General features: G+C 39.9%; 1 protein-coding gene across 1 annotated transcript in view; it reads right to left on the bottom strand.

Annotated features, from left to right (window-relative positions):
• Positions 1-24,509, bottom strand: part of si:dkey-177p2.18 (phospholipase B1, membrane-associated) — a 56,812-nt gene extending 32,303 nt beyond the window's left edge. Inside the window, exons 1-4 of the mRNA XM_051919780.1 lie at positions 24,381-24,509; positions 19,592-19,656; positions 18,030-18,120; positions 13,389-13,447 (exon numbers count right to left, since the gene is read on the bottom strand). Of these exons, the coding sequence (XP_051775740.1) occupies positions 13,389-13,447; positions 18,030-18,120; positions 19,592-19,656; positions 24,381-24,438 (273 nt within the window). The 5' untranslated portion in view covers positions 24,439-24,509. The remainder of the gene's footprint in view (positions 1-13,388; positions 13,448-18,029; positions 18,121-19,591; positions 19,657-24,380) is intronic.
• Positions 24,510-27,209: the final 2,700 nt, after the last annotated feature.

The following is a 27,209-nucleotide window of genomic DNA, read 5'->3' as shown; positions in this document are numbered from 1 at the left end:
CTGTTAGAAATATTAAAAATAAGTTAGTTCTTTTAACATAACCTAACAATGATTATAAACTGAAAATTCAAATCTACACCTGAACCCAACTTTTGTTAATTTATTTATCAATGAGAACTCTTGTCCTGCCCTGCTAGCATTGTTTAATATCTCGTCTGTGTTTTTGAATGCACACATTCTCATTTCCTCCTTTTGTTCTTAGTCTTGTACTGAAAGAGTATTTTTTGTTTGCCTAACCGTATCACATTTGTCATGCTAAAAGCCCTTCCTGGCTTTTACTAATATGCTATATCCTCAATTGTTCACCTGGTATTTGTCAAATTTAACTTTAGCTTTACATATTCAAATACTAATACCATTAATGACCACTAATTGTTATGCCAGTTGTGATAATGCAAAATGGCTGGAAAGATCTGCAGCATGGACACCCCTGCCATTTTTTCCCTCACTCTGATTGTCCCTGGTTAACTACTGGCACTCATCTTCAGCGTCAAAACTAGTCAACCAAAAATACAACAACAGATTCTTACCTGAAAACTAAAAGTAATTATTTCTGAGCACTGAGATTTGTTTTTCTGAACTGGAGGGCTTAACCATAATTGTTGTCAGGAAAGAACTGTAAGAAGTCATTCACCAAGATTCCACAATATAACCAGAGCTAAAATGGCAGGCAAAGACAATCAAAATGACAAAGCGAGAGTCAATACCAGACTACTGAAGACAAAACTTTCTAAGACTTGTTAACTAACTGCATCTGCATCTCTGACAAAGCAGTTCATGCCACTGCACTGCCATTTATCAGATCATTTCAGGTGAGTGGAGCCTAGAAACCAGGCCAAGTTTCATAGCAACCATTATCTGCATGTAGCAGCTTTCAGTATGGTGATGACATATGCTTGAAATTCTTCTTCTTCTTTCGACTGCTCCCGTTAGGGGTTGCCACAGAGGATCATCTTCTGCCATATCTTTCTGTCCTCTACATCTTGTTCTGTTACACCCATCACCTGCATGTCCTCTCTCACCACATCCCTAAACTTTCTCTTAGGCCTTCCTCTTTTCCTCTTCCCTGGCAGCTCTATCCTGAGCATCCTTCTCCTAATATACCCAGCATCTCTCCTCTGCACATGTCCAAACCAACACAATCTTGCCTGTCTGACTTTGTCTCCCAACCGTCCAACTTGAGCTGATCCTCTAATGTCCTCATTTCTAATCTTGTCCATCCTTGTCACACCCAGTGCAAATCTTAGCATCTTTAACTCTGCCACCTCCAGCTCTGTCTCCTGCTTTCTGGTCAGTGCCACCGTCTCCAACTCATACAACATAGCTGGTCTCACTACCGTCCTGTAGACCTTCCCTTTCACTCTTGCTGATGTCCGTCTGTCACAAATCACTCCTGACACTCTTCTCCACCCACTCCACCCTGTCTGCACTCTCTTCTTCACCTCTCTTCCACAATCCCCATTACTCTGTACTGTTGATCCCAAGTATTTAAACTCATCCACCTTCGCCAACTCTACTCCCTCCATCCTCACCATTCCACTGACCTCCCTCTCATTTACACACATGTATTCTCTCTTGTTCCTACTTCATTCCTCTCCTCTCTAGAGCATATCTCCACCTCTCCAGGATCTCCTCAACCTGCTCCCTACTATCGCTACAGATTACAATGTCATCAGCAAACATCATAGTCAATGGGGACTCCTGTCTAATCTCGTCTGTCAACCAGTCCATCACCACTGCAAATAAGAAAGGGCTCAGAGCCTGTGAATGTATCTGTCACTTCTACCACAGACCTCACCACGGTCACACTTCCCTCGTACATATTCTGTACAACTCTTACATACTTCTCTGCCACTCCTGACTTCCTCATACAATACCACAGCTCCTCTCGAGGCACCCTGTCATATGCTTTCTCCAGCTCCACAAAGACACAATGCAACTCCTTCTGGCCTTCTCTAAACTTCTCCATCAACATCCTCAGAGCAAACATCACATCTGTGGTGCTCTTTCTTGGCATGAAACCATACTGCTGCTCACTAATCATCACCTCACTTCTTAACCTAGCTTCCACTACTCTTTCCCTTAAGTTTATGAAGAATAGAAAAACTTTTCTGAACAAAATAATGCCACAAAATTAAACTAAAACACTTTAATGTGTTTATTACACATAAAAAAATTCTGCAAGCAGACAAAATGGGTTTCACAGTGCTCAATATTATGACTTATTTCTTTGCACCAGCAGGGCTTCTGTGCTGTTAGGTAAAAATCTTGATCCTCGGTTCACTTTAGAAGTTGTACATAAACGATGCTTTATACTCAAGCCATATATAAACATAAGCTTTTTTTTTTAACAAACATGCCTTTGGAGCTCACCAGTGTTACATTGTAATCAAGGTTGTGCTAACAATTCTTTGTTTATATAATATGCGAAAGCATCTTTAGCATATAGCTGATAACATGCTAATCTAATATAAATAGACTCATATATAGGACTTTAGATCATCCTATATTAGGTTACATGAAGTGATACATGATGCTTTACTGCAAGGTCAGAGGCTCTCTTGGGACCTGCATACTAGAATGGTCTCATCCTACTTATATACAATATAACAAAAGTCTAATAGACGAAAAGTGTTAAAAAACAGTTTTCTTCTACAGTGCCCAACCAGACCCATGCAAAAATTAGGATATAAAAGTATAAAATGTTTGGTGTACTTTAAGTAGCCACTGTTTATAACATTTTGTGGTTAAGCTAAGAAGAATCTGTTTCAAACCATAGAGATGAGGCAATAATTTATAAAATTTTACTTACTGTGCCATGAAAAAAATAACTCTTTTTGAGGACAATTTCCTAAAGTGTTTATATTTCATATTGGAAAATCTCATCAGATTGGCAAATAGGATGACTATTTGGAGTGTTTTTGAAAAGTGTTTAAAATATTGAATTGGTGAATCCAGGTGTCATCAGTTGGGTTGTTTAACATTTTTTATTGGTGTTTGTGTATGAGATATCATGTTCTTATATTCTTTTCTAGGTAAGGAATGTAGAGAAAAGCCAAGCAAAATGACACCTTTTATTGGCTAACTAAAAAGATTACAATATGCAAGCTTTCGAGGCAACTCAGGCCCCTTCTTCAGGCAAGATGTAAGAAGGGGCCTGAGTTGCCTTGAAAACTTGTATATTGTAATCTTTTTAGTTAGCCAACAAAAGGTGTCATTTTGCTTGGCTTTTCTCTACATGGGTGGCACGGTGGCACAGTGGGTAGCACTGCTGCCTTGCAGTTGGGAGACCTGGAGACCTGGGTTCGCTTCCCGGGTCCTCCCTGCGTGGAGTTTGCATGTTCTCCCCGTGTCTGCGTGGGTTTCCTCCTGGCTCTCCGGTTTCCTCCCACAGTTCAAAGACATGCAGGTTAGGTGGATTGGCGATTCTAAATTGGCCCTAGTGTGTGCTTGGTATGTTGGTGTGTTTGTGTGTGTCCTGCGGTGGGTTGCCACCCTGCCCGGGATTGGTTCCTGCCTTGTGCCCTGTGTTGGCTGGGATTGGCTCCAGCAGACCCCCGTGACACTGTGTTCGGATTCAGCGGGTTAGAAAATGAATGGATGGATGGATTTTCTCTACATTCATAATGGCTAACACGGTACAACACCCTAGTACTATTGGTAAGGAATCTAATTTTGAGGTCTATTAAATCATCATTTAACTTTTTGTACTGTGAATTTTTTCACGAGTTAATTTTTTTTACGGAAACCATTTGTTTCTTCTTTTGTTACGTCAGTGTCCTTATTGGGCAAGGTCGTGGGGTCCAGCGGCTGTGGGGCATCTGTTGGTGAAGAAAGATTCACGGATCTTGACTTTGCTGACGATGCTGTGATCTTTGCAGAGTCAATTGTGGCTCTGATGGGGGCTCTCAAAAGACTGAGCGAGGAGTCTGAGTGTCTGGGCTTGTGAGTGTCCTGATAAAAACCAAAATCCAGGCCTTTAATGACCTCATGGGCAAAGACATCAGCAGTGTGTCTGTCTGCGGAGAGAGTGTCAACCTTGTCGAAAGGTTTACTTACCTCGAAAGTGACATTCATGTCTCTGGTGACTCTTCCTGTGAAGTCGGTAGACGGATAGGGAGAGCATGGGGGAGTCATAAGGTCGCTGGAAAGGAGTGTGTGGCGCTCCTGATATCTATGCAAAAGGATGAAGGTCCAAGTGTTTAGAGTCCTGGTGCTTCCTGTTTTGCTATATGGTTGTAAGACATGGACGCTATCCAGTGACCTGAGATGAAGACTGGACTCCTTTGGTACTGTGTCTCTCTGGAAAATCCTTGGGTACCATTGGTTTGACTTTGTGTTGCTCATGGAGTCCCAAATGAGGCACATTACCTGCATTGTGAGGAAGTGACAATTACGGCACTACGGCCATGTGATGCGTTTCCCGAGGGTGATCCAGCTCGTAAGATCCTCATTGTTGGAGACCCGAGTGGCTGGACCAGACTAAGGGGTCGCCCACGTAACACCTGGCTGCGGCAGATAGAGGGTCATTTCCGGAGGGTGGGACTGGACTGCGTGTCTGCCCGGGGGGGTTACAAACCGGGATCCTGAGTTGTTTCGTTGTGTAGTGGGTGCAGCAACGCACTGTACCAGTGCATGCTCCCCAACTTGACTTGACTTGAGTGTCTGCCTGATGATGATGTGACAGGTTGAAAGTTGTCTTTTTTAAACTCTTTAAACACTTTCTCATCTGAATTTGCAGAAATAAAACCATTTTTTCTAAATTAATGTATCATCTAAATGAATTACCCAGTAGTTTTTGGTGCTAATCCTTTACTTTCTATGTTGTTGACTTCAGTTTCTGCCTCTTGTGACTATTCTTGATCTCTCAGTTTTAACCTCTTTGCTTTCTCATTACTGTACATATTATCTGCTGGTCTTTCTCAAAAATGTTTTTTGCTAGTCCTGCTAGCATAACACCAGGGAGAATAAATAGAAAGGATAGATACACTGTAGAGTTACAGTTTTATTTGTTTTTTAGGAAATTGTTTGGTAGCTTAGGCATAACACCAAAAAGCACAAGTTTATTACTTTTATTTTTGCCCATTGCAATCTACTGGTTCTGAATTAAAAATAATAAATCAATAAAAATTAACACATACAATTTGCCTTGGAAGATTTCATTTTGCTGTTCTGTTTAAAATAAATCTTGAGTCATACTATTTTTTACACTATATTAATTAATTCAATCTATTTAAGTTAAGAACTTGAAAATCAATTTTTCTTGATATGCAAGTGTAACGTAAAGGGGATCTCGATTATTAATGATGGCTAATAAGTATCCTACTTTCGTCAAGATACACAGTTATGGTATATTGCTGTTCTTTAAGATAAGACTATTTTTCCCACGGTTGGGGGAATGCGCTGATTTTACAGCACGTTGCTGTACGCACCACACAAAGAAACCACCCAGATTGGGACCCAAGTGCAGCAGTGCAATGGGTGACACCTCAGCACCACACTGAGTTGCACTCTAATTGTAGTCTTGATTTGAACATATGGAATCTAGGAAATCCAGTTACCGTTATTGGTCTGTAATTTACAGACATGTTTTATACTAAGTCTGCAGTTGTAATTTTCTTAAAATAGTTTCAAATTTATGGTGTGGCAGACGGCTAGGGCCCATGCCCTGCTGGGACGCCCCTTCAGTATATGTTTAGGGGGAGCAGTCTTGGACTATTCAATACCTCCCACTGGACACTAGATGGCAGCCCCCCTGGGTTGGAGTGGTGCCTCGGTCTCCCGCAGGGCTCCATGGGACTGGAGTTTGGTGCAGCCCTGTTGGGTCCCGCAGGCGATGCCAGGGGGTGCAGCAGCTGGGATTCCTAAGCCCTTATCGGCAGTGTATTCGCCACACCCAGAAGTGCAGCTGGAACTCGGCAGTCAAGCACCTGGAGCATGTCTGGGTGGACTATAAAAGGGGCCAGCAGACACCACTGAGCAGCCAGAGTCGGGTGGAGGGAGACAAAGCTGCCATGAGGAGTGGAGGAAAGGAAGAGTGTTTGTGCTTTTGTGTTCACTTGTGTGTTTTGGGACTGTTTTACAGCTGAGGGACACGGAGAAGATGTGGACCTCAGCTGAAGCAAAATAAAAGTTTATTTGTGGATTTTACACGTGCCTCTGTGTCAGTCTGTGTCGGGTTGGACACCCATATAGCGCCTTTGTTACAATGGAAACATCAAGTGCTCCCAGGACAGGCTTTCTCTTGGAATCATACAAAAGTCATGAGCCATGTTTTAAAAGGACAGCATCTAAATAAGAGGTTGTGATAAAGAAAGCTAATTGGACGTGTTTAGCATGGCAGAAGATTGCTCAGAAACAAACAAAAATCTAACTCTACTGCAGAAAAAAATGAAGCCAGAATGAATGAACCAAAAATTAACAAATAGCAAAAAAGCCCAAATTCCCATACAGAGCATATCATAGCAGAAACAGTGAAAATGTTACAGTGGTATGGCACTCAAAGCAGAGATTCCTCTACTGAAAATGCATTCACATCTAAATATATAGATAAATATGAGATAAATAGAAATGGCTAACCAGCAGGCAACATGTGAAAAAAAGCTCCACCACAAAGAGACAAAAGTCAGTCTTGAGAGTTCCTCATTTAAGACATGGCTTCCAGACATAGCTATAACTTCTCTGTACTCATTCAATCCAATGAGGTATCATAGTGTGAAAGCAATCATATAGTGTGAACTGACTAACGCAGAACATCTGTCTGTCCAGTCATTCACACAAGTCATGGACAAAGGAACAAACAAAATCATTCATCAAACTGACAAAAAGTGGATGAGCTTTGTCAGCCTATCTGTCACTTAGACAATCAGGCCTGTCACTGACAGATTCTATGGCTAGAAAATGAAAGACCAACAGAATGCATGATTTTCAGTCTAGTTGATATAATCAAGTGCCTGTTTAAAGACTAAACTAATGAAGGTGCAGATATTCAACGCTTCTAATGCAAAAGTGTTGAGCTTCTGGAACAAAACACATGGTTAGAATATTAGAGCAGACTGATGAAACTTTCAGAATGATATTTGAAATGAATTATCGATACATATCAATCTAACACTTCTTGTCATTGTCATGACTGTTTTGATCTAACAGAGCTGATCAATAGATGTATGATAGAGCAAAGCAGCATGGATTTTTTAAGAGCAGTTTCACAGAGTGGTCAGACAGTTAAGGGTCGATACACTAAGATCAGTGAATGGCAAAACTAAACTCATAGTCCACTAAATAAACACAGGTTGAAGCCTGAACTAATGTACAGTGAGAAGCAACAATATGCGAACCATTTGCAATTACCAGGTTTTCTGCATTAATTGTTCACAAAATGTCATCTGATCTTCACCTAAGTCACAAGTATAGACAAACACAATATGCTAAAGCTAATAACACACAAACCATTATAATCTTCCATGTCTTTAGTGAAAATAACCATCAAACATTCACAGCATGCTGTGAAAAGTAAATGAACCCTCGGATTTAATGACTGATCAAGCCTGCTTTGGCTGCAATAACCTCAAACAAGTGCTTCCTTTGACCTGCACAATGTTTAGGAGGAATTTTGGACCATTCATCCCTTACAGAACATCCCTTCACCTCTGCAATATTCTTAGGACGTCTGGTATAAAGGGCTCTCTTGAAGTCATTCCACAACATCTCCATGTTGTCATGGTCTGGGCCCTGACTGGGCATTATTTTTAGCCATTCCATAGCAGATTTATTTTGTGTTTAGGGTCTTTGTCCTGCTGCCGCACTCGATTTCCAGTGACCTTCAACTGGTGAACAGCCACACTGACATTATCATATCGGATACCTTGATAAACTTGGGAATTTATTTTCCCTTTTGTATTAGCTGTTCAAGCCCGTAGACAACAAATCAACAAGTCATGGTTCACCCTCTACCATACGTTCACTTTAGGATGATGTTTACATGTAGGTATGTGGTGTTCATTTTACGCTATACGCACTGTTGCATATTCTTCCCGAACAATTCAACTTTAGTTTCATCAGTCCAGAAAACATTTTCCCACTAGCATTGTACAGTGTCAAGGTGGTCTTTGGCAAACTTCAGGGGCCTCATGCATAATGGCGTGCGTAGAATTCACACTAAAACATGGCATATGGACAAAAGCAGAAATGTTCGTACGCACAAAAATATCCAGATGCATAAATCTGTGTGAATGCCAACTTCCACGTTCTTCCACTCTATAAATCTCGGTCAGCGTGAAAAGTAACGCACGTGCACGCGCCTGCTGCCACTCCCCAACTCCTCCCAGAATTACGCCTTTTTGAATATGCAAATCAATATAAATAGCCCTTAAGCTCAGCCTTCTGTGAAAAGGCAATAACAAAAGCACGGGGGGAAAATAGAAGAATTTCAGCGAATACCAAGTGGAGGCAAGAAAAACGTACTATTTGTTGGTTTACACAGTGGTATAAACAACAAAAGGAAATTGATCGAGTGACATCGAGTCCAAGAAACACGAAAGCTCAAGTTCACAAAGTCGCACAGTGCCCGAAATAAAAAAGAAGTTGTCAGACATCAAAGTCGCCGTGAAAAGGCGAGTCGTAGCCCTCCGTCTGAGTGTCATATGAAAGCTTATTAGGGTACAGAGAAAAGAAAAAAAAATAGGCACACAGTTGGAAAAAAAACTCGAAATGTCAACTTTAATCTCGAAAATTCCACTTTAATCATGTAGTTTATTTTGCCATTAAAGTAGAACATCATAAACTTCATCTTAAAATCATTTAATTTACTAGTTTCTCAAATCCCATCGTAACTAAAGTAGCACGTTAAATGCTTTCTTTTGTATTTGATCTTCTATGTGCTCTATGTGTGTGAATCACTATGTGCTTCATAAACGGGCTTTCTCTTCCTCCGACAGGACACAGAATCCATTACATTCGTGATATTACAGCTCTCTGAATAATTTAAATACTGAGATGTATACTCGGTATCATTTTCATGATGATAGGAGTTAAAGCATGTTATTAAACATGGGAACACGGTGGCACAGTGCTTGTTCATGTCTCATGCAAGATGCTTGTTGCACCGTGCGTAACCTTCAATGAAAGAATTTATTGCAGCAGTACTGTCTCTTTTAAACGTACTAACCCCCAATTCCTGTCCTTCCTTTTCTTTCTCCAAATACCCAATCGTCACACAATCATCTCTGAAATAGACGTTAAGCCATCTGTAAGCTGAGAACGCCGATTCTTCAAAAGTTTTAAGGAACATCAAAATATCTTTGTAGTACGTGTTTAATTATTCTATCCGTCTATCCTTCCAGTGTCGTGCCAGCCCAGCAAGAATACAGCGCGAGGCAGGAACAATCTGTGAACAGATCCTTGCTAGCGCTGCAGCACCGTGTCCTCACATGTTTAATTATTAACAATATAGATTATTTAAATGAAGTTATAGTTTTATCTATATAATATAAAACATATTTTGCTGCATTTCATCTTAAAAATGATATTGTCATCATATGTAAATATGCACTTTATAAAGTGGCTCAGGTTGTGCAGTATTATAACTGTATTGCAAGTTTACAGTGAGGTGATTGTACTTATAAATACAAACAGTTCTACAAGGAGCACTTGATGGACTGATTGAGTGTGTTTAGAGTTCTTGGGATGCAACTGTTTCTGAACCGCGAGGAAAGGCTCTGAAGCGTTTTCCGTATGAAAGCAGTTCAATAGACAGCATGGCTGAGGCAGCGTGTGCTTGATGCTGTATACCAATAATTCTCTTTTCAATCGGCTGCTGTAGATCTGTGATTCCCAACTCAGATACAGTGATATAAACACTCTGAGTGGTGCAGTGAGAGTAATATGGAAAAAGATGATCCGCTGTGGCAACCCCTAATGGGAGCAGCTGACAGAAGAAGAAGAAGGTGCAGTGAGAGTAACAACGCTAAAGCAGCTATGGTATTTAGAATAGTTTGGCTATTCCGTGGACCATTATATTATTACAGGTTAATTACAATCAGATGCCTTAAACTAATAAAGAATATGCGGTTAATTTCAGTGTATTTATAAAGTCGCGTCAGGGATGTGGATCTGAAAAAGAAAGGGAAACCACACTGGAACTAAAGCACTGCTTTGATGCTGGGTGCCGCCAGTTTGCAAAACCGAGCGGAGAACTTGCGTACACCAGGGTGTGAGCTAGCGTGAAAATGTGTGTGGCTTTATGCCAAGTTTAGGTTTTATACATCGTGATTTGAGCGTGGAAACGGGAGTACGCAACCACTTATATATGAAGCCCCAGGTGTGCAGTGATGTTTGATTTTTTTGGAGAGCAGAGGCATCCTTCTTGGTGTCCCACCATAGAAACCACGCTTGTTCAGTGTTTTGTGTATGGTAGATGTGCAAAGAGAGATGATCACCTGTTCCAACGACTCCTTCAAGCATTTAACTGTTACTAAAGATTACTGTTTTACTCATTGAATGTTCTGTGCAGTGCCTTTCAAGTCATCTTAGATATGCGTCCACTTCTGGGCCAAGCAGCCACAGTACTAAATCATCTCCGTTTATATACATTTAGTCAAACTGTGCACTAATGAATCTCTAAACTCTATAAAATGACATTGTAACTCTCTCCAGCTTCATGCAAATCAAGAATTGTTGACCGTAGATCTTCTGAGATCTCTTTTTTATAAGACTTCCTTTACATCAGCAGACACTTTTTGTGAATAGCAAGCTCAAAATGTCAAAGTCTTTTTTTATTGGTCAAAGTCACACCTCCAATCTTGTGTCACTGGTTGGACCACAGGTCTGCTAATTGTGGACTCCAGTTAGCTTTTGTTGAAGTCATAGGTGCAGCCTACACCTGTGAATGTTTGAATGATGTATTCAGGATATACAAGAAGAATGCAACCATGTCTCTCTATTTTAAAAAAATCTTGGAAGGCTTGGAAGGAGACGATATGTGATCTTCTCGGAGACACTTTAACGTCACGCGAGACAAGGCAGTGAGACAAATGGACAGCTGCTGTACAGGTTTTTAAATGATCGACGTGCAGCACAACAAGCAGAACACGCAGCTCAACAGCAGAAAGACAGCTGCTGATCAGACCGCATCTCCTCAGTGTGCGTTCAGCACCAACGATAACACAAGTGGCAGAGATGCGAAGTGACTGCAGCGTAGCATGCCCGGGAAGGGGGGGAGGGGGGGTTGTGGGCGAGCAAAGCGTGCAGTGGGCAAAGCCCCCTAGTGTGTGTTATTAGTTAAAACAGATTGTGTTTGTTTATCATTGTAACTGAGATGGGGATCAGACCATATTTTAGGACAAATGTATTCATAAATGTAGTTATTTCTAAAGGGTTAACATACTTTTTCTTGCTGCTGCATAGAGAATTCTTTTGTAAAGTTTTTCTTTTACTTAATAAAATCTTAGGCCATTCAGTATGCACCTCAAGTGTAAACAGACAGATATCATAACATCACAGACACACAGCCTGTTATTTATTTATTTATTGGTTTATGCTCTATATTTTTTCTCTTTAATTCATGATTCAGGCCTTTAACATTCCAGCTCACAAAGTTAACTGTCCCATCATGGAGACGTTGATTCTGAGTTTTTAATGTCATTTTATAGTCTTAACTGGTAGTGAGGCAGTTTTAATCTTAATTTCAAAACTCCCCATGAGTTATTGCATTTTAGCCAATTGTTGCATTGACATTTATAGTTATATGGATTAGAAGAATAGATTAGATATAGCCTGCTCTCCTTCTCTCCCCCCTTTATCCCCCCCCCCATTTTGCCTCCCCACATGAGGCTTGATCCCACTTCGCGATGTCCCGGTCCTCTGACATACAAAGAGACAGAGCACGTCCAAAACAAAACAAACCCCACCATGCTCTATATTTTTAAGTTGCTGAAGAGAAAAGCCAAGCAAAATGACACATTTTATTGGCTAACTAAAAAGATTACAATATGCAAGCTTTCGAGGCAACTCAGGCCGCTTCTTCAGGCAAGATGTAAGCACCTGGGAGTGATTCCAGGTAACGCTGATGAGCCAACTGGAACACTCCCATGAGCTGCATAAAAGGAGCCACCTCACTCATATATATAGGTGAAGGTCTGTGATACGGTTTGCATATTTATATCAAGAAATCCATAAAGGGAGGAAATATAAAAATAGTCTTCTATTGCTGGAGCTTTCAACACCTACCAGGTGCCATTATCAGAAGAAATGATTAGACATACAGGAATCAAAGGCAATATATAGCAAATGAGTTTGTAGCAGGGTGATGGATTAGTAAAGCGGGGTTCAGAGGGTGTGGGTATAAAATCTTTCTTTATTATTTGGATATTCTTCTTTTTAAGCCTGCATAGGCTGTGTTTATGTCCAAGTGTCTGTTAATGGCGTCTGGCAGTCTTAGTGTTTTCCCTGAATGTTAGTTGCACCGTGTCACAGTTAAACAATGATTCCTATTCATCTAGCCATGGAGATTTTACTGTGTAAATTAAGTAATGGTCCTAACATAATGGCATGAAAGAAGCTGGCCATGGAGGACATTATGCTTTCAACTTCACTTTTCCAAAAAACTAACTTCCATTTTAATGATACTCCTAGCAAAACTGGTTATGCAGTGATTTAAAATTAAGGTTATCTTGCCTGAAGAAGGGGCCTGAGTTGCCTCGAAAGCTTGCATATTGTAATCTTTTTAGTAAGCCAATAAAAGGTGTCATTTTGCTTGGCTTTTCTCTACATTCATAATGGCTAACACGGTACAACACCTTAGTACTAAGTTGCTGAAGTAAATTTTGTGCATACTAACCTGTTATTCACCAAGAATATCCTAATCTTTGCATGACAGCTCATTAGGACGATGTTCAAGCAGAACATTTGCAATTTACTGTAGATGCCAGTCCTACAAAGTACAGCATGCCAGTCCTCAACATGTTGGACCAATTTATTGTCATTAGTTAACCTACAACGTGTGTTTAGCAGGTGGGAGGAACTGAGTGTACCCCAAAGAAATCCCACTGGAAGACAGGGAGAACACATGAACTCCACACAGACGATCATCAACTGAAACAAGGGCCCTGGAGCAGTGAGGCAGATGTGCTACCAATGTGCCATCAAGCTTCCCCAGCAACAGATTTCACCTAAGCTGCTTTTGTCCTTTGTAGACGTATGCTGACGCAACCATTTATTTCATGTACTTTCCACAATTATAAAACAGAAATCTTTTTTGTTTATTGTGCTAGATAACCTTTGCCTAGCTGTCTTTGCCTCAGGTTATGAACTGCAATAAAATACTTTTACTACCCTATTTGTCTTAAGAGGTTAGCATTTAATTCTGGAAAAAGAGGAAACAGTGAACTTACTGTGAGCGAGTCCCCAAGAGCAGAGATTATTTTAATGTCAGCAGGCCTCACAGCGTGAACTGAAACAAGAAATCAGATGATCACTAACCTTAGCAGTGTAGGCTATGGAAAAGCAGCTGCAGCATTACACTGAGGTGGACACCATTCACTATTAGGGAAGAGCAGAGCGACGGGCCATTAGAAAACATTTAGCTGAAATTCAGGAATATTAGAGCGGTCTGTGAAGCATGAAAAACAGAAATGAAGCGTTTCTTTTAAAGAGCTCTGTGAAGGCCACTGAACCATGGAAGTCATAACTTAGCTAATTAAACCATAAAATGAAATTAATAACAAAGAGAGCATCAGAAAAGTGTTACTGTCTACTTTGAGATAAAGCAGCTTGTTAAGATAAAAAGAGATCTTATGAGAGATTTTTAACAGAAATTGTAGTTTTGTTAAAAAAACAGTTACGCAATTAAACAAATACACACATAAGAAGTCCAAGGACATGCAGGTTAGGTGGATTGGCGATCCTAAATTGTCCCTAGTGTGTACTTGGTGTGTGTGTGTGCCCTGCGGTGGGCTGGCATCCTGCCCGGGTTTGTTCCTGCCTTGCGCCCTGTGCTGGCTGGGATTGGCTCCAGAAGACCCCCGTGACCCTATAGTTAAGATATAGCAGGTTGGACAATGGATGGATTTGAACGATTTACTTTCAGCTTATAACCTCAGGTGACCTTTACTGGCTTTTCCCCTTACTGGTTTTGATAGTTTGGCTGAGGTTTCATGTGTGATAGCTGCTCTCACTTCTGCTACATCTGGATCAAGTGATTTTATCCCTTTAAGGGAATACTGTATAATTTCAACAATAACAAAATACAAAGTGCGGTATAAATCCCCTAACTACCCCCCCAGAACCAGCTCACAGCAAAGGGGTGAAAGCAGCCATCAGCTATTGACACTGCGCCATCCTCCTGACATTCTTTAAATCTGACCTTGGTCAGCGGGAGTGACAATTAACCTTCCTACCAAGGGATCAACTGCCTCTGTAACATCCTACCGTACACAGTAAAATGACAGTAACCTTATAAAAAAGTAATTATACTATCCAAGGTTTGAAAGAAGATTCCTGCCTCTATACCCTACTTGGGCTTTTAACTGGAGCAGTGGTAATTTGGGCAGCAGAATTTATATAATGTACAGTACTGTGCAAAAGTTGTGAAAAATGTGTGAAAAAATGCTGTAAACAAAGAATGCTTTAAAAAATGGAAGTGTTAATCATTTATTTTCATCAATCAACAAAATGCAGTGAATGAACAAAAGAGAAATCTAAATCAAATCAATATTTGGTGACCACCCTTTGCCTTCAAAACAGCATCAATTCTTCTAGGTACACTTGCACATAGTTTTTGAAGGAACTTGGCTGGTAGGTTGTTCCAAACATCTTGGAGAACTAACCACAGATCTTCTGTAGATGTAGGCTTCCTCACGTCCTTCTGTCTCTTCATGTAATCCCAGACACACTCGATGATGTTGAGATCAGGGCTCTGTAGAGGCCATACCATCACTTCCACGACTTCTTGTTCTTCTTTACACTGAAGATAGTTTTTAATGACTTTGGCTGTATGTTTGGGGTCGTTGTCCTGCTGCAGAATAAATTTGGGGCCAATCATACACCTCCCTGATGGTATTACATGATGGATAAGTATCTGCCTGTATTTCTCAGCATTGAGAACACCATTAATCCTGACCAAATCTCCAACTCCATTTGCAGAAATGCAGCCCCAAACGTTCAAGGAACCTCCACCATGCTTCACTGTTGCCTGCAGACACTCATTATTGTACCGCTCTTCAGCCCTTCGATGAACAAACTGCCTTCTGCCACAGCCAAATATTTCAAATTTTGACTCATCAGTCCAGAGCACCTGCTGCCATTTTTCTGCACCCCAGTTCCTATGTTTTTGTGCATACTTGAGTCACTTGGCCTTATTTCCACATTGGAGGTATGGCTTTTTGGCTGCAACTCTTCCATGAAGACCACTTCTGGCCAGACTTCTCCGGACAGTAGATGGGTGTACCTGGGTCCCACTGGTTTCTGCCAGTTCTGAGCTGATGGCACTACTGCTGGACATCTTCCGATTTCGAAGGGTAATAAGCTTGATGTGTCTTTCATCTGCTGCACTAAATTTCCTTGGCCGACCACTGCGTCTACGATCCTCAACGTTGCCCGTTTCTTCTTCAAAAGAGCTTGAACAGCACATCTTGAAACCCCAGTCTGCTTTGAAATCTTTGTCTGGGAGAGACCTTGCTGATGCAGTAGAACTACCTTGTGTCTTGCTGCTGTGCTCAATCTTGCTATGACATGAAACTGTCTTCCACAACCTCACCTTGGTAGCAGAGTTTGGCTGTTCCTCACCCAGTTTTAAGCCTCCTACACAGCTGTTTCTGTTTCAGTTAATGACTGTGTTTCAACCTACGTGTGACATTGATGATCATTAGCACCTGTTTGGTAGAACTGGTTGATCAGACACCTGACTAGAATCCTACAAAATCCCTGACTTTGTGCAAGTGGACCTAGAAGAATTGATGCTGGTTTGAAGGCAAAAGGAAGTAACACCAAATATTGGTTTGATTTAGATTTTTCTTTTGTTCGCTCCCTTTGCATTTTGTAAATTGATAACAATAAACAATCATTATTTATATTTCTGAAAGCATTCTTTGTTTACAGCATTTTTTCACACCTGCCTAAAACTTTTGCACAATACTGTAAGTGTTAGAAGAAGGTTAGGAGCGCCAGAATCCTGGGTTTGAATCACACCCTAAGTGGAACTTGCACTGTCTACCTGTGGCTAGATAGATAGATAGATAGATAGACAGATACAGTGATCCCTCGCTATATCGCGCTTCGCCTTTCGTGGCTTCACTCCATCGCGGATTTTATATGTAAGCATATTTAAATATATATTGCGGATTTTTCGCTGCTTCGCGGGTTTCTGCGGACAATGGGTCTTTTAATTTCTGGTACGTTCTTCCTCAGTTGGTTTGCCCAGTTGATTTCATACAAGTGACGCTATTGGCAGATGGCTGAGAAGCTACCCAGCTTACTTTCACTCTCTCTCTCTCTCTTGCGCTGACGTAGGGGGGTGTGAGCAGGGGGGCTGTTCGCACACCTAGACGATAGGGACGTTGCTACCTTCTGTGTGCAGCTGCTTCCTGAAGGACATGCTGCACGGTGCTTCGCATACTTAAAAGCTCAAAGGGCACGTATTGATTTTTGACTTTGTTTTTCTCTATCTCTCTCTCTCTCTCTTTGTCTGCTCCTGACGGAGGGGGGGTGAGCTGCCGCCTTCAACAGCTTTGTACCGGCGGTGCTTCGCATACTTAAAAGCCAAACAGTCCTATTGATTTTTTTTTTGACTGCTTGCTTTGTTCTTTCTCTCCTGACGCGCACTCCTTTGAAGAGGAAGATATGTTTGCATTCTTTTAATTGTGAGACTGAACTGTCATCTCTGTCTTGTCATGGAGCACAGTTTAAACTTTTGAAAAAGAGACAAATGTTTGTTTGCAGTGTTTGAATAACGTTCCTGTCTCTCTACAACCTCCTGTGTTTCTGCACAAATCTGTGACCCAAGCATGACAATATAAAAATAACCATATAAAACATATGGTTTCTACTTTGCGGATTTTCTTATTTCGCGGGTGGCTCTGGAACACAACCCCCGCGATGGAGGAGGGATTACTGTAGATAGATATGAAAGGCACTATATAATAGATAGATAGATAGATATGAAAGGCATTATATAATAGATAGATAGATAGATAGATAGATAGATAGATAGATAGATAGATAGATAGATAGATAGATAGATAGATAGATAGATAGATAGATAGATAGATAGATAGATAGATACTTTATTAATCCCGAGGGGAAATTCACATAATGAATGTGGGGTTATGGCTATGTGGGGTTTTTCTCTGAGTCCTCCAGTTTTTCTTCCATATCCCAAATACATTCCAGTTAATAGGCCCAGGTGTGAGTGTGTACGTGAATGTGCCCTGTAGACAATTGTCACCCTGTCCAGAGGTGGGTTACCACAGAGACAGGCTTCTTCCACATAATAATAATAATTCTTTGCATTTATATAGCACTTTTCTCACTGCTCAAAGCGCTCAGCAATTGCAGGTTAAAGGCCTTGCTCAAGGGCCCAACAGAGCAGAGTCCCTTTGTTGGCATTTTACGGGATTCAAACCGGCAGCCTTCCGATTGCCAGTGCAGATCCTTAGCCTCAGAGCCACCACTCCGCCCTGAGTTGGATTAAACAGGTTTGCAAATGAAGGATGTTGTGTATGTCAGGATACTTTGAAAAGCAGATATTAGGAGAGTTTTGCTAATGGCCAGCTGAATTCTCTTACTGGACTGTCCAGGCTGCACGCTTTTTTGTAGTTTCTTCTGCTGTACAAGTTACTTCTGAACTCTAACCCTTGTCAATCTCCAAACCCACTCATGTTGCTGTGCCTTCCTTCCATTGAAAAGATTGATCACAATGAAAATCATGTGACTGTTGATCCCAGATCATGTGACTAGTGAGGATGTGTGACGATACTCAAGCAGGACAAAATTTAGTATAACGATCAGTAAAAACTGTTAGACTCACTCACACCTACCTGAAGTGGGAACAGCTGGCGAAGGATCCATGTCAGGACATTGAAAGACAGGGTGTGCAGAACGAGAGGGCCTCTCTTTCTCCGGGAAATTCTACACAATGGGACAACGGGAAAAAGACATGAGTAGCTTGCTTTGGCATTTCATTTCTTTCCTTATTGTACATGACATAAGAGGTTTTTTTTTTCCGGCATCTAAAAAGTATTTATTTTTTATTGGCCGATGTCTCTACTACAGAATTTCCAGAGGTTTACAATACAAGTAAAATGTTATGCCTTTGAGATTTTTCCAGGCCTTGTTAGAATTGCAGCATCTTCAGCATGATCAGTCTGAAGAGTCTAAAGACAAGACCCTGCCTGCCATTGCCCCATTGACCTTGTTGTACGACGTTATTCATCCTATGCACTTTGTAGTGGTAGCCAAGTTATCATGCAGCATAGAGAGATAAAAAATGATGATGAATAGAATGCAATTTGACTAATGCTGAACAACCTCAAACAATGTGGAAAACGTCCATGGAAAAAGGAACAAAAAAATCTGACGTTAGTTGTGTCACAAAATCCAAATTATCAGTTATCCAGTTGAATGTGTTTTTGCTCAAATATTGTTAGTTACTTCTGGAATAATCAGCGCACATTACAAACAGGACACTAGAGCCTCATGGGAGGCTTCATTTTAAACTGAAGACCCAGCTCTCCTCCTCATTCGCTGGTTAGGAGTCCTGTCTTCAGACTTTAGTTTTGTGTTTATGATGTGCTTTTACTATTTGGGAATCAACTATTCCTGTGTGGATAGCGCTTTGAGTACTGAGAAAAGCCGCTATATAAATGTAATGAATTATTATTATTATTATTTTATCAAAAAGCATAGGACAAGTAATACAAGAGCTTGTTGTCTTTTTATCCATGGACATTTTTACATCGTTTGCCACTGTACAGCTTTGGTCACTATTGCCTTCTTTTATATTCTGCATTAAAACATAAGATTAAAAATTGTTCTTGGCCACTGCTACAAAGTACATGGGGTGAATAACATATTGTGTAAAAAAAATAAAATAATAATATGGCATATTTGGTTGGAGTATTCACTTAATGCTTTATTTACTCCTTTCATACAATTCTTGGTGTGTGTATTGTCTGCACCTGATGACCAATACAGGCCTACATGGCTTCATTTTAAAGTAAAAATATGAAAGGCGCTATAAGGTGATGTATGAAGACTGATTGTTCGATTCTTATCGTTGTCTGTTCAGCATAAGGTAGCAAAGGCAAATTATGTTTGAGGCATTAAATATGATAAACTCTACCAGAGAAACATGAAAGACTCAGATGTAGAATGGTGGATTGATTTGCTATGTCTGAGCTCACACTTTACAGCAGTAAAGCAAACAAAAAAGAATATTACTGTATATGATATCATTAAAAAACAAAACCTAGCGGACTACTCACTTTCTCTTCATGGCTGTCGTCAATCAAAGTTGGCGCACCGTGTGCCGTGGAAAAATAGGCATTTTTAGCTCAAGACAAAGGGGGCAAAGAAAATAGGCAGATTGATGGATACGCACCTGATGTCCAAACTGTTCGATGTATTCTCTGAGGCCATCCTCATAAGTCTGCCACCATCTGCCTCCTGTGGAAATGTGAAACAATTTTGAAACGCAGTTGTGTGGGATCAGGTGTGAATTCATTTTAAATTGTCATAAGTTTTAAATTATAGAAAAGACAAAAGGGAAGAAATTTTAGTCAAAAAGAAAATAGAATGCTGAACATGAGGCTCCCACACGGACACTGTGGCCTGTTGGTTTTCATTTTCTTTTCATCCATCCATCTTCCACCCAGACACTCAGACTCCACACTCAGTCTTTTGAGAGCCCCCATCAGAGCCTCCATTGACTCTGCGAAGATCACAGCATCGTCAGCAAAGTCAAGATCCGTGAATCTTTCTTCACCAACAGATGCCCCACAGCCGCTGGACCCCACGACCTTGCCCAATAAGGACACTGACGTAACAAAAGAAGAAACAAATGGTTTCCGTAAAAAAAATTAATTCGTGAAAAAATTCACAGTACAAAAAGTTAAATGATTTAATAAACCTCAAAATTAGATTCCTTACCTATAGTACTAGGGTGTTGTACCGTGTTAGCCATTATGAATGTAGAGAAAATCCATCCATCCATCCATTTTCCAACCCGCTGAATCCGAACACAGGGTCACGGGGGTCTGCTGGAGCCAATCCCAGCCAACACAGGGCACAAGGCAGGAACCAATCCCGGGCAGAGTGCCAACCCACCGCAGGACACACACAAACACACCCACACACCAAGCCCAATTTAGAATCGCCAATGCACCTGACATGCATGTCTTTGGACTGTGGGAGGAAACCCACGCAGACACGGGGAGAACATGCAAACTCCACGCAGGGAGGACCCGGGAATCGAACCCGGGTCTCCTAACTGCGAGGCAGCAGCGCTACCCACTGCGCCACCATCCCCGCCCCATTTCTTTTCATTATCAAACCATTTTTAAACATCTCAAATGATTACTAGTTTGCTGATAAAGCATGCATCCTATGACATACTGAACCTGAAAAAAGCAATTTTTAAAAAATTTTCTGCATTTTCAAATCTGCATTTACTGCTACCTCCCAACAACACTGGCCACTTACCAGGTGGCACCCCGTAAGTCAAACTCATTCAACAGACACATTGTCATCCGAAACTTCAGATGTTATGAAGACAGAACAACCGATACCAAAACACTCCATTATCATGCTCACTAAAAAGTTTTTATTTTTTTTAACCACTTAGTAATGCATTAGACTCTAGCCTATTATGATCCTAAACTAGATAAATTGGACTGAAAATGAACAGATGGTGGCTGGATCAAGAGACAAGTGGAAATTATTTGCCGCTTACTTGTAATGTAACTGAATCTACCTGCCTGTTTGTGTACGGATATTTATAACCCTTTCAGTTATCTATGCAGGCTTCGGATTAATGAAGAGAAACATATCATTGTGCTGAATCCAAATGTATATGGCAGGCTGAATTAATATTTAGACATTCAGAGTTTTAGATATCTTAAGATGAAGTTTACTTTTTAAGATATCAGGAAGTCATTTACAGATATACGATGGCGCAGTAGTAGCGCTGCTGCCTCACAGTTAGGAGACCTGTGGTTCGCTTCCTGGGTCCTCCCTGCGTGGAGTTTGCATGTTCTCCCCGTGTCTGCGTGGGTTTCCTCCCACAGTTCAAGGACATGCAGGTTAGGTGGATTGGTGATCCTAAATTGTCCCAAGTGTGTGTGTGTGTGTGTGTGTGCCCTGTGGTGGGCTGGCGCCCTGCCTGGGATTTGCTCCTACCTTGTGCCCTGGATTGGCTCCAGCAGACCAGACCCCTGTGTTAGGATATTGCGGGTTGGATAATGGATGGATATCTGTACGTCTCATCTTCATTTTAGGACATCTCAAGTATATTTTTAGATATCTCAGAATAACTATGTGTGCATTTTTAAATATTTTAAATACATTTTGAGATGTTTCAAATTGACCTTGCAGGCATTTTAAGATATCTGAAACCCATTCTTTCAATGAGACTTTTTGTCTATTTTGAGATATCTGAAAATGTGATTGAGATATCATAAAATTATATTGCAGATACCTGAAAATTCAGATATCTTGAAATCATTTTCTGGTCTTTAAAAGATATTTCAAAATGTACTTGAGATATCTTGAAATTCATTTTAAGATACAGGAAATGGCGCAGAGATCCATATTAAGATAAATTTGATATATAGAAAAAAGTATTTTAGATATCTGAAGATGTCAAGAATAAATTTCAAGATATCTTAAAGACTTAAGATACCCTAAGTATATTTTGAGATATCTGCTCATTTTAAGATGTCTGAAATTCTTTTTGAGATTCCTGGAATGATCTCGAAGTAACTTTGTGCACATCACAAATATATATATCACAAATGCCTTTCCAGATACCTTAAAATCATCATTAAAAGAATAGAAAATTGTGCAGGAAATGATTTCAAGATATCTAGAAATGTATTTGAGCCATCTTAAAATATGCAGGACATTATTTTAAAAACATTTGAGATATCTCAGAATGCCTACAGATGTATTTAAAGATATCTTGAAATGTAGTTGAAATACAATACCTCAAAATATGCAGGAACTCATTTCAAGATTTCATGAATTGCATTTGAGATATGCTGAAGAGAATTCCATATGTGTCAAAATATACTGTACAGCATATCATTTCAAGATATCAGGAAATCTGAGTTATCTTAAAATGCATTTCAGATATCTTGAAATAGATGTATTTTCAATTACCTGTAATTCTTGAGATATCTTAAATGCATTTCCATATATCTGCAAATGTTATTCATAGATATATATCTATGAATAGTTATAAAAGGCACTATATAATTAATAGATAGATAGATAGATGTGAAAGGCACTATATAATAGATAGATAGATAGATAGATAGATAGATAGATAGATAGATATGAAAGGCACTATATAATAGATAGATAGATAGATAGATAGATAGATAGATAGATAGATGCGAAAGGCACTATATAATAGATAGATAGATAGATAGATAGATAGATAGATAGATAGATAGATGTGAAAGGCACTATATAATAGATAGATAGATAGATAGATAGATAGATAGATAGATAGATAGATAGATAGATGTGAAAGGCACTATATAATAGATAGATAGATAGATAGATGTGAAAGGCACTATATAATAGATAGATATATAGATAGATAGATAGATGTGAAAGGCACTATATAATAGATAGATAGATAGATAGATAGATAGATGTGAAAGGCACTATATAATAGATAGATAGATAGATAGATAGATAGATAGATAGATAGATAGATAGATGTGAAAGGCACTATATAATAGATAGATAGATAGATAGATAGATAGATAGATGTGAAAGGCACTATATAATAGATAGATAGATAGATAGATGTGAAAGGCACTATATAATAGATAGATAGATAGATAGATAGATAGATAGATAGATAGATGTGAAAGGCACTATATAATAGATAGATAGATAGATAGATAGATAGATAGATGTGAAAGGCACTATATAATAGATAGATAGATAGATAGATAGATAGATGTGAAAGGCACTATATAATAGATAGATAGATAGATAGATGTGAAAGGCACTATATAATAGATAGATAGATAGATAGATAGATAGATGTGAAAGGCACTATATAATAGATAGATAGATAGATGTGAAAGGCACTATATAATATAGATATATAGATAGATAGATAGATGTGAAAGGCACTATATAATAGATAGATAGATAGATAGATAGATGTGAAAGGCACTATATAATAGATAGATAGATAGATAGATAGATAGATAGATGTGAAAGGCACTATATAATAGATAGATAGATAGATAGATAGATAGATAGATAGATGTGAAAGGCACTATATAATAGAAAGATAGATAGATAGATAGATGTGAAAGGCACTATATAATAGATAGATAGATAGATGTGAAAGGCACTATATAATAGATAGATAGATGTGAAAGGCACTATATAATAGATAGATAGATAGATGTGAAAGGCACTATATAATAGATAGATAGATAGATGTGAAAGGCACTATATAATAGATAGATAGATTTTTTTAAAATTTTAAATAGACCTTTATTAACAATTATAATATAATTGCAGTCAAATTAACAGCCAAAATTCAACAACATTTAAAAACAATGTTTTTCTACTCATATTTTAGTATTAGATATTAATTTTCCATGGAACATAAAACATCATTTACAGCCCAGATTTCTCTAAATACATCTAATTGATTAATTAGTTTAAAATATGCAAATTCAATCTTCAATCTCCTTTGAAGGAGGACCTTAAACATTAATAGAGCATCAGTGGTTTTCAGATTTTTATTATCTTATTTTTATTATTTTTTATTCTAGATAGATAGATAGATAGATAGATAGATAGATAGATAGATGCCACACACATCCGACTCTTAGTTATCCTAAGTCTTTGTGTGATATTTCCATGCCTACTGTCATGCCAGTTTGCAGTATATCATCCTCGTAGCACAGCCCGTCCATGACAGTGTTTGGCACATGCCAGCTGCGCTCTGCCTTCTTCACATAACAAGTGACATTCATTTCTTTTTCTTCAGCAGGTGGTCAATGTCAGAATTATTAGCAATAGTTTAGTTATATTTCTCAGGAGTATTCATAAAGACTAGCCTTCATTTTTACTATTAAGACATTTCTAATGAATTAAAACATGATTGCATGCTCGTTTAGATTATCTGCACTTACGTTCAGCACAGCATTGGCAGAACAAGCACACCACGAGAAGGATCGCGCAGCTCTTCATGTTGAGTGTTGCTCTCCTCAGATACAGCCCATCCACATAGAGGTTGAACAGTGCTACTGTACGTCCTTTTATTTCTTTATCAGCAGTACGTTCGTGTTACTCTCTGACCAAATAAGCTTTTTCTCTTAATAATAAGTGACAAAGTTCACTGAAGGGGTGATAAAGTGAGCATTTTAGATAAAGATATTGTGTGCTCTGCAGGGTGTCATGGACTGGCCTGTGGTACGGCTTTATGGTCTGCTGAGGATGCTCATCTTATTTACAAAACAATGGAATTTGGATGAATCCTTCCAGCCATGCTTTATTATTGAATTAAAATGGTCAGTCACACTGTATTTAACTAAACTTGGCGTAATTGACTGTCAAAATGCGTTAGGGTGTAATTAAGTTTAGTCATTCCATGCTGCAAATGAAACCAGAATTGATGGTCACTTAGGACTTTACGGATCATTCCATCACCTTTGACAGCCATGTGCACATTGGATGAATTTTAAAGTGAATTATGTAATAGGTCAGGCTCCGCCTCCTCCATGTCCTCATATTGGACTAAGTGGGCGGGGTCTTGTGACAGAGAACATCAGATGGTGGCATTTCGAGGGGTAGAGGCAGGAGGAAGGCCACGTCTAGGAGCTGCTGTTGTGGGCGTTCTACCAGAGCATCCTGGTTAACGGATTAACAGAGCAGGCATTATAGAAGTAAATGGGCAGCCATGGCACGTCTTAAACCAAACCGGGCAACAAACATAAGCAAAGATACGAAACAGGACAAACGTCTTAGTCCACCCAGCTTTTTACATCACCTTCTCTTAATGAGAAGTTTTATTTAAGAAAAAAATGAGGTCTCCATTTGAGATTTTGACGTCTAGACGTTCACTCCTGACTCCAATGCTCATATACAGAAGAGCCGTTTGTGTGCTCACATACTGTATGCCCCCCTGCTCTTGAGCACAAAACATTTTCAAAGCATTATATGAAAGCTTTGATAAATTTGCTGTTTCATATTTTATATGTTGGCTAACTTTGTAAATATGCTAAAAAATAATTTCCTGATCCTGTCTGCCCTCCTTACAGTGCCGGCGAGCTGACAGGTTAGGTGACTGTTGGTGAGTAAGGGGTCAGGGGTCAAACTAATGTCTTTTACTTTAATTTCCACCAACTTTAATGCTCACCACATCACTCTTACAACAATAGAGCACCTGTTTCTCCGTCAAGCTGACATGGCCAAGTACAACAAATTTTTATTTCTATTACATTGGTACATATAGTGACATTACGTTAAAATGAAATTGGAAGCACCAGCCGCCTGTATGTTCTGTCAGTTTTCATCCATCTCTGCTCACTTCAGTTAATGTTTCCCATCTGCTTTATCACTCACCATGTTAGGTGACTTTGACTTTGTTTGACCATTCACACTAGGGTGGCATTCTGAGACCCGGAATCGTGACGAAATCCCTCAGATTGCAGGGAAATTGTGCCATGGCCGCCGTGTGCAGGAGTGGGTACATAGTTAGGCTGGCAGTTCACTCCACGTCACTGGCTCAAGTGTTCCAGCTTTAAAAATAAAGCAAATGGAGCAACAGAGTGGCACAGTGGATACAACTGCTGCCTCACTGCACCAGGGAATCCAAATCAACTGGCAGCGGCACCCATCTGCTTAGCGTTTGTGGTGTCTGACAATTTCCGTGGGGATTTCCAAGGGGGCTCAATTTTACTCCCACATCACAAAAATGGGCACGTTAGGATATCTGGTATTGTGGCGTAAGTGAGTGAAGGAAAAGATGCCTTAAAGTAACTTGCTGTCCTTTTTTCTGCATTTCAGGACATCTTGAAATTACGTGTGGAAATGCCCATTAGCGCTGGTCAGAGAAATTTATATTGTGACGAATTTGACGGGTTTTCCAGTGATGACAAGTTTGAGGTGTCCTAAACTTCATGTCTTAGGGAAGCAAAGAGATGAACCAGGACAGGCCGGAGGAAAATGTATATAATTCCACATGGAGTGCCCACCCTCGGATCTCTGGTGCTGTGAGACTGCTTTGCTAACCACTGTGCCACCGTGCAGCTCTAAGAGGTCTGATATTACCTACAAAATAAATAAACCAAATGACAATCAGAATTATATCAAAGGATGGCCAAGCAGAGGGCAGTAAGCTGCTGTCCATTCCTTGCTAAACACACAAGTCAGGGTGGAAGAGGATCAAGACAGGCCTGTCCATTGTCCTACATCCCTGGAGGGTCCTTCTTGGCTTTCATGGATGGCTGGAAGCCCATCCTGAGTCTGTCCATTTTTCTGATTCACTTACTGTAGCAAATTTGAGCAGCCTGCTTCAGAATGAGATGAATCTGCTGCTAATCTCTTGGTGATTCAGTGCCAGTATCTTATCTGCTTGGACATGATGCCGGGTTGCTTAAGTGAGTCAGCGAAAGATAAAAGAGCTGTTTTCATGGACTGCACAGTCACGCACGGTCACTTGGACTCTTGTGCCCGACTCACGGAGTTCATCCGACATTCAGAGTGGGATACACGGCTGTACTGCAGCTTGTCCAGGTCAGGCAAGCTGGAGGTCTTCAGCTTGTGGAGAAATGCTGTAGTATCAGAAGAGGAGTGATCTACCTGAATAGTCAGACAGGGCAGCGATGGCTGACATCTACTGGCTCTGACAATTCATCAGTTTATTTAATACATAATGGATCCATCACAGAAAATTCAGCTTTTTAGTTTTGAGCTGGAGGTGATGTGGTGGCACAGATGTAGACTTTTCACAAGTCAGT

The sequence above is a fragment of the Erpetoichthys calabaricus genome, chromosome 16 (genome assembly GCF_900747795.2).
Source record: "Erpetoichthys calabaricus chromosome 16, fErpCal1.3, whole genome shotgun sequence".
In the NCBI taxonomy this organism is placed as follows: Eukaryota; Metazoa; Chordata; class Cladistia; order Polypteriformes; family Polypteridae; genus Erpetoichthys; species Erpetoichthys calabaricus.
This window is presented reverse-complemented; position numbering and strand designations above follow the sequence as displayed.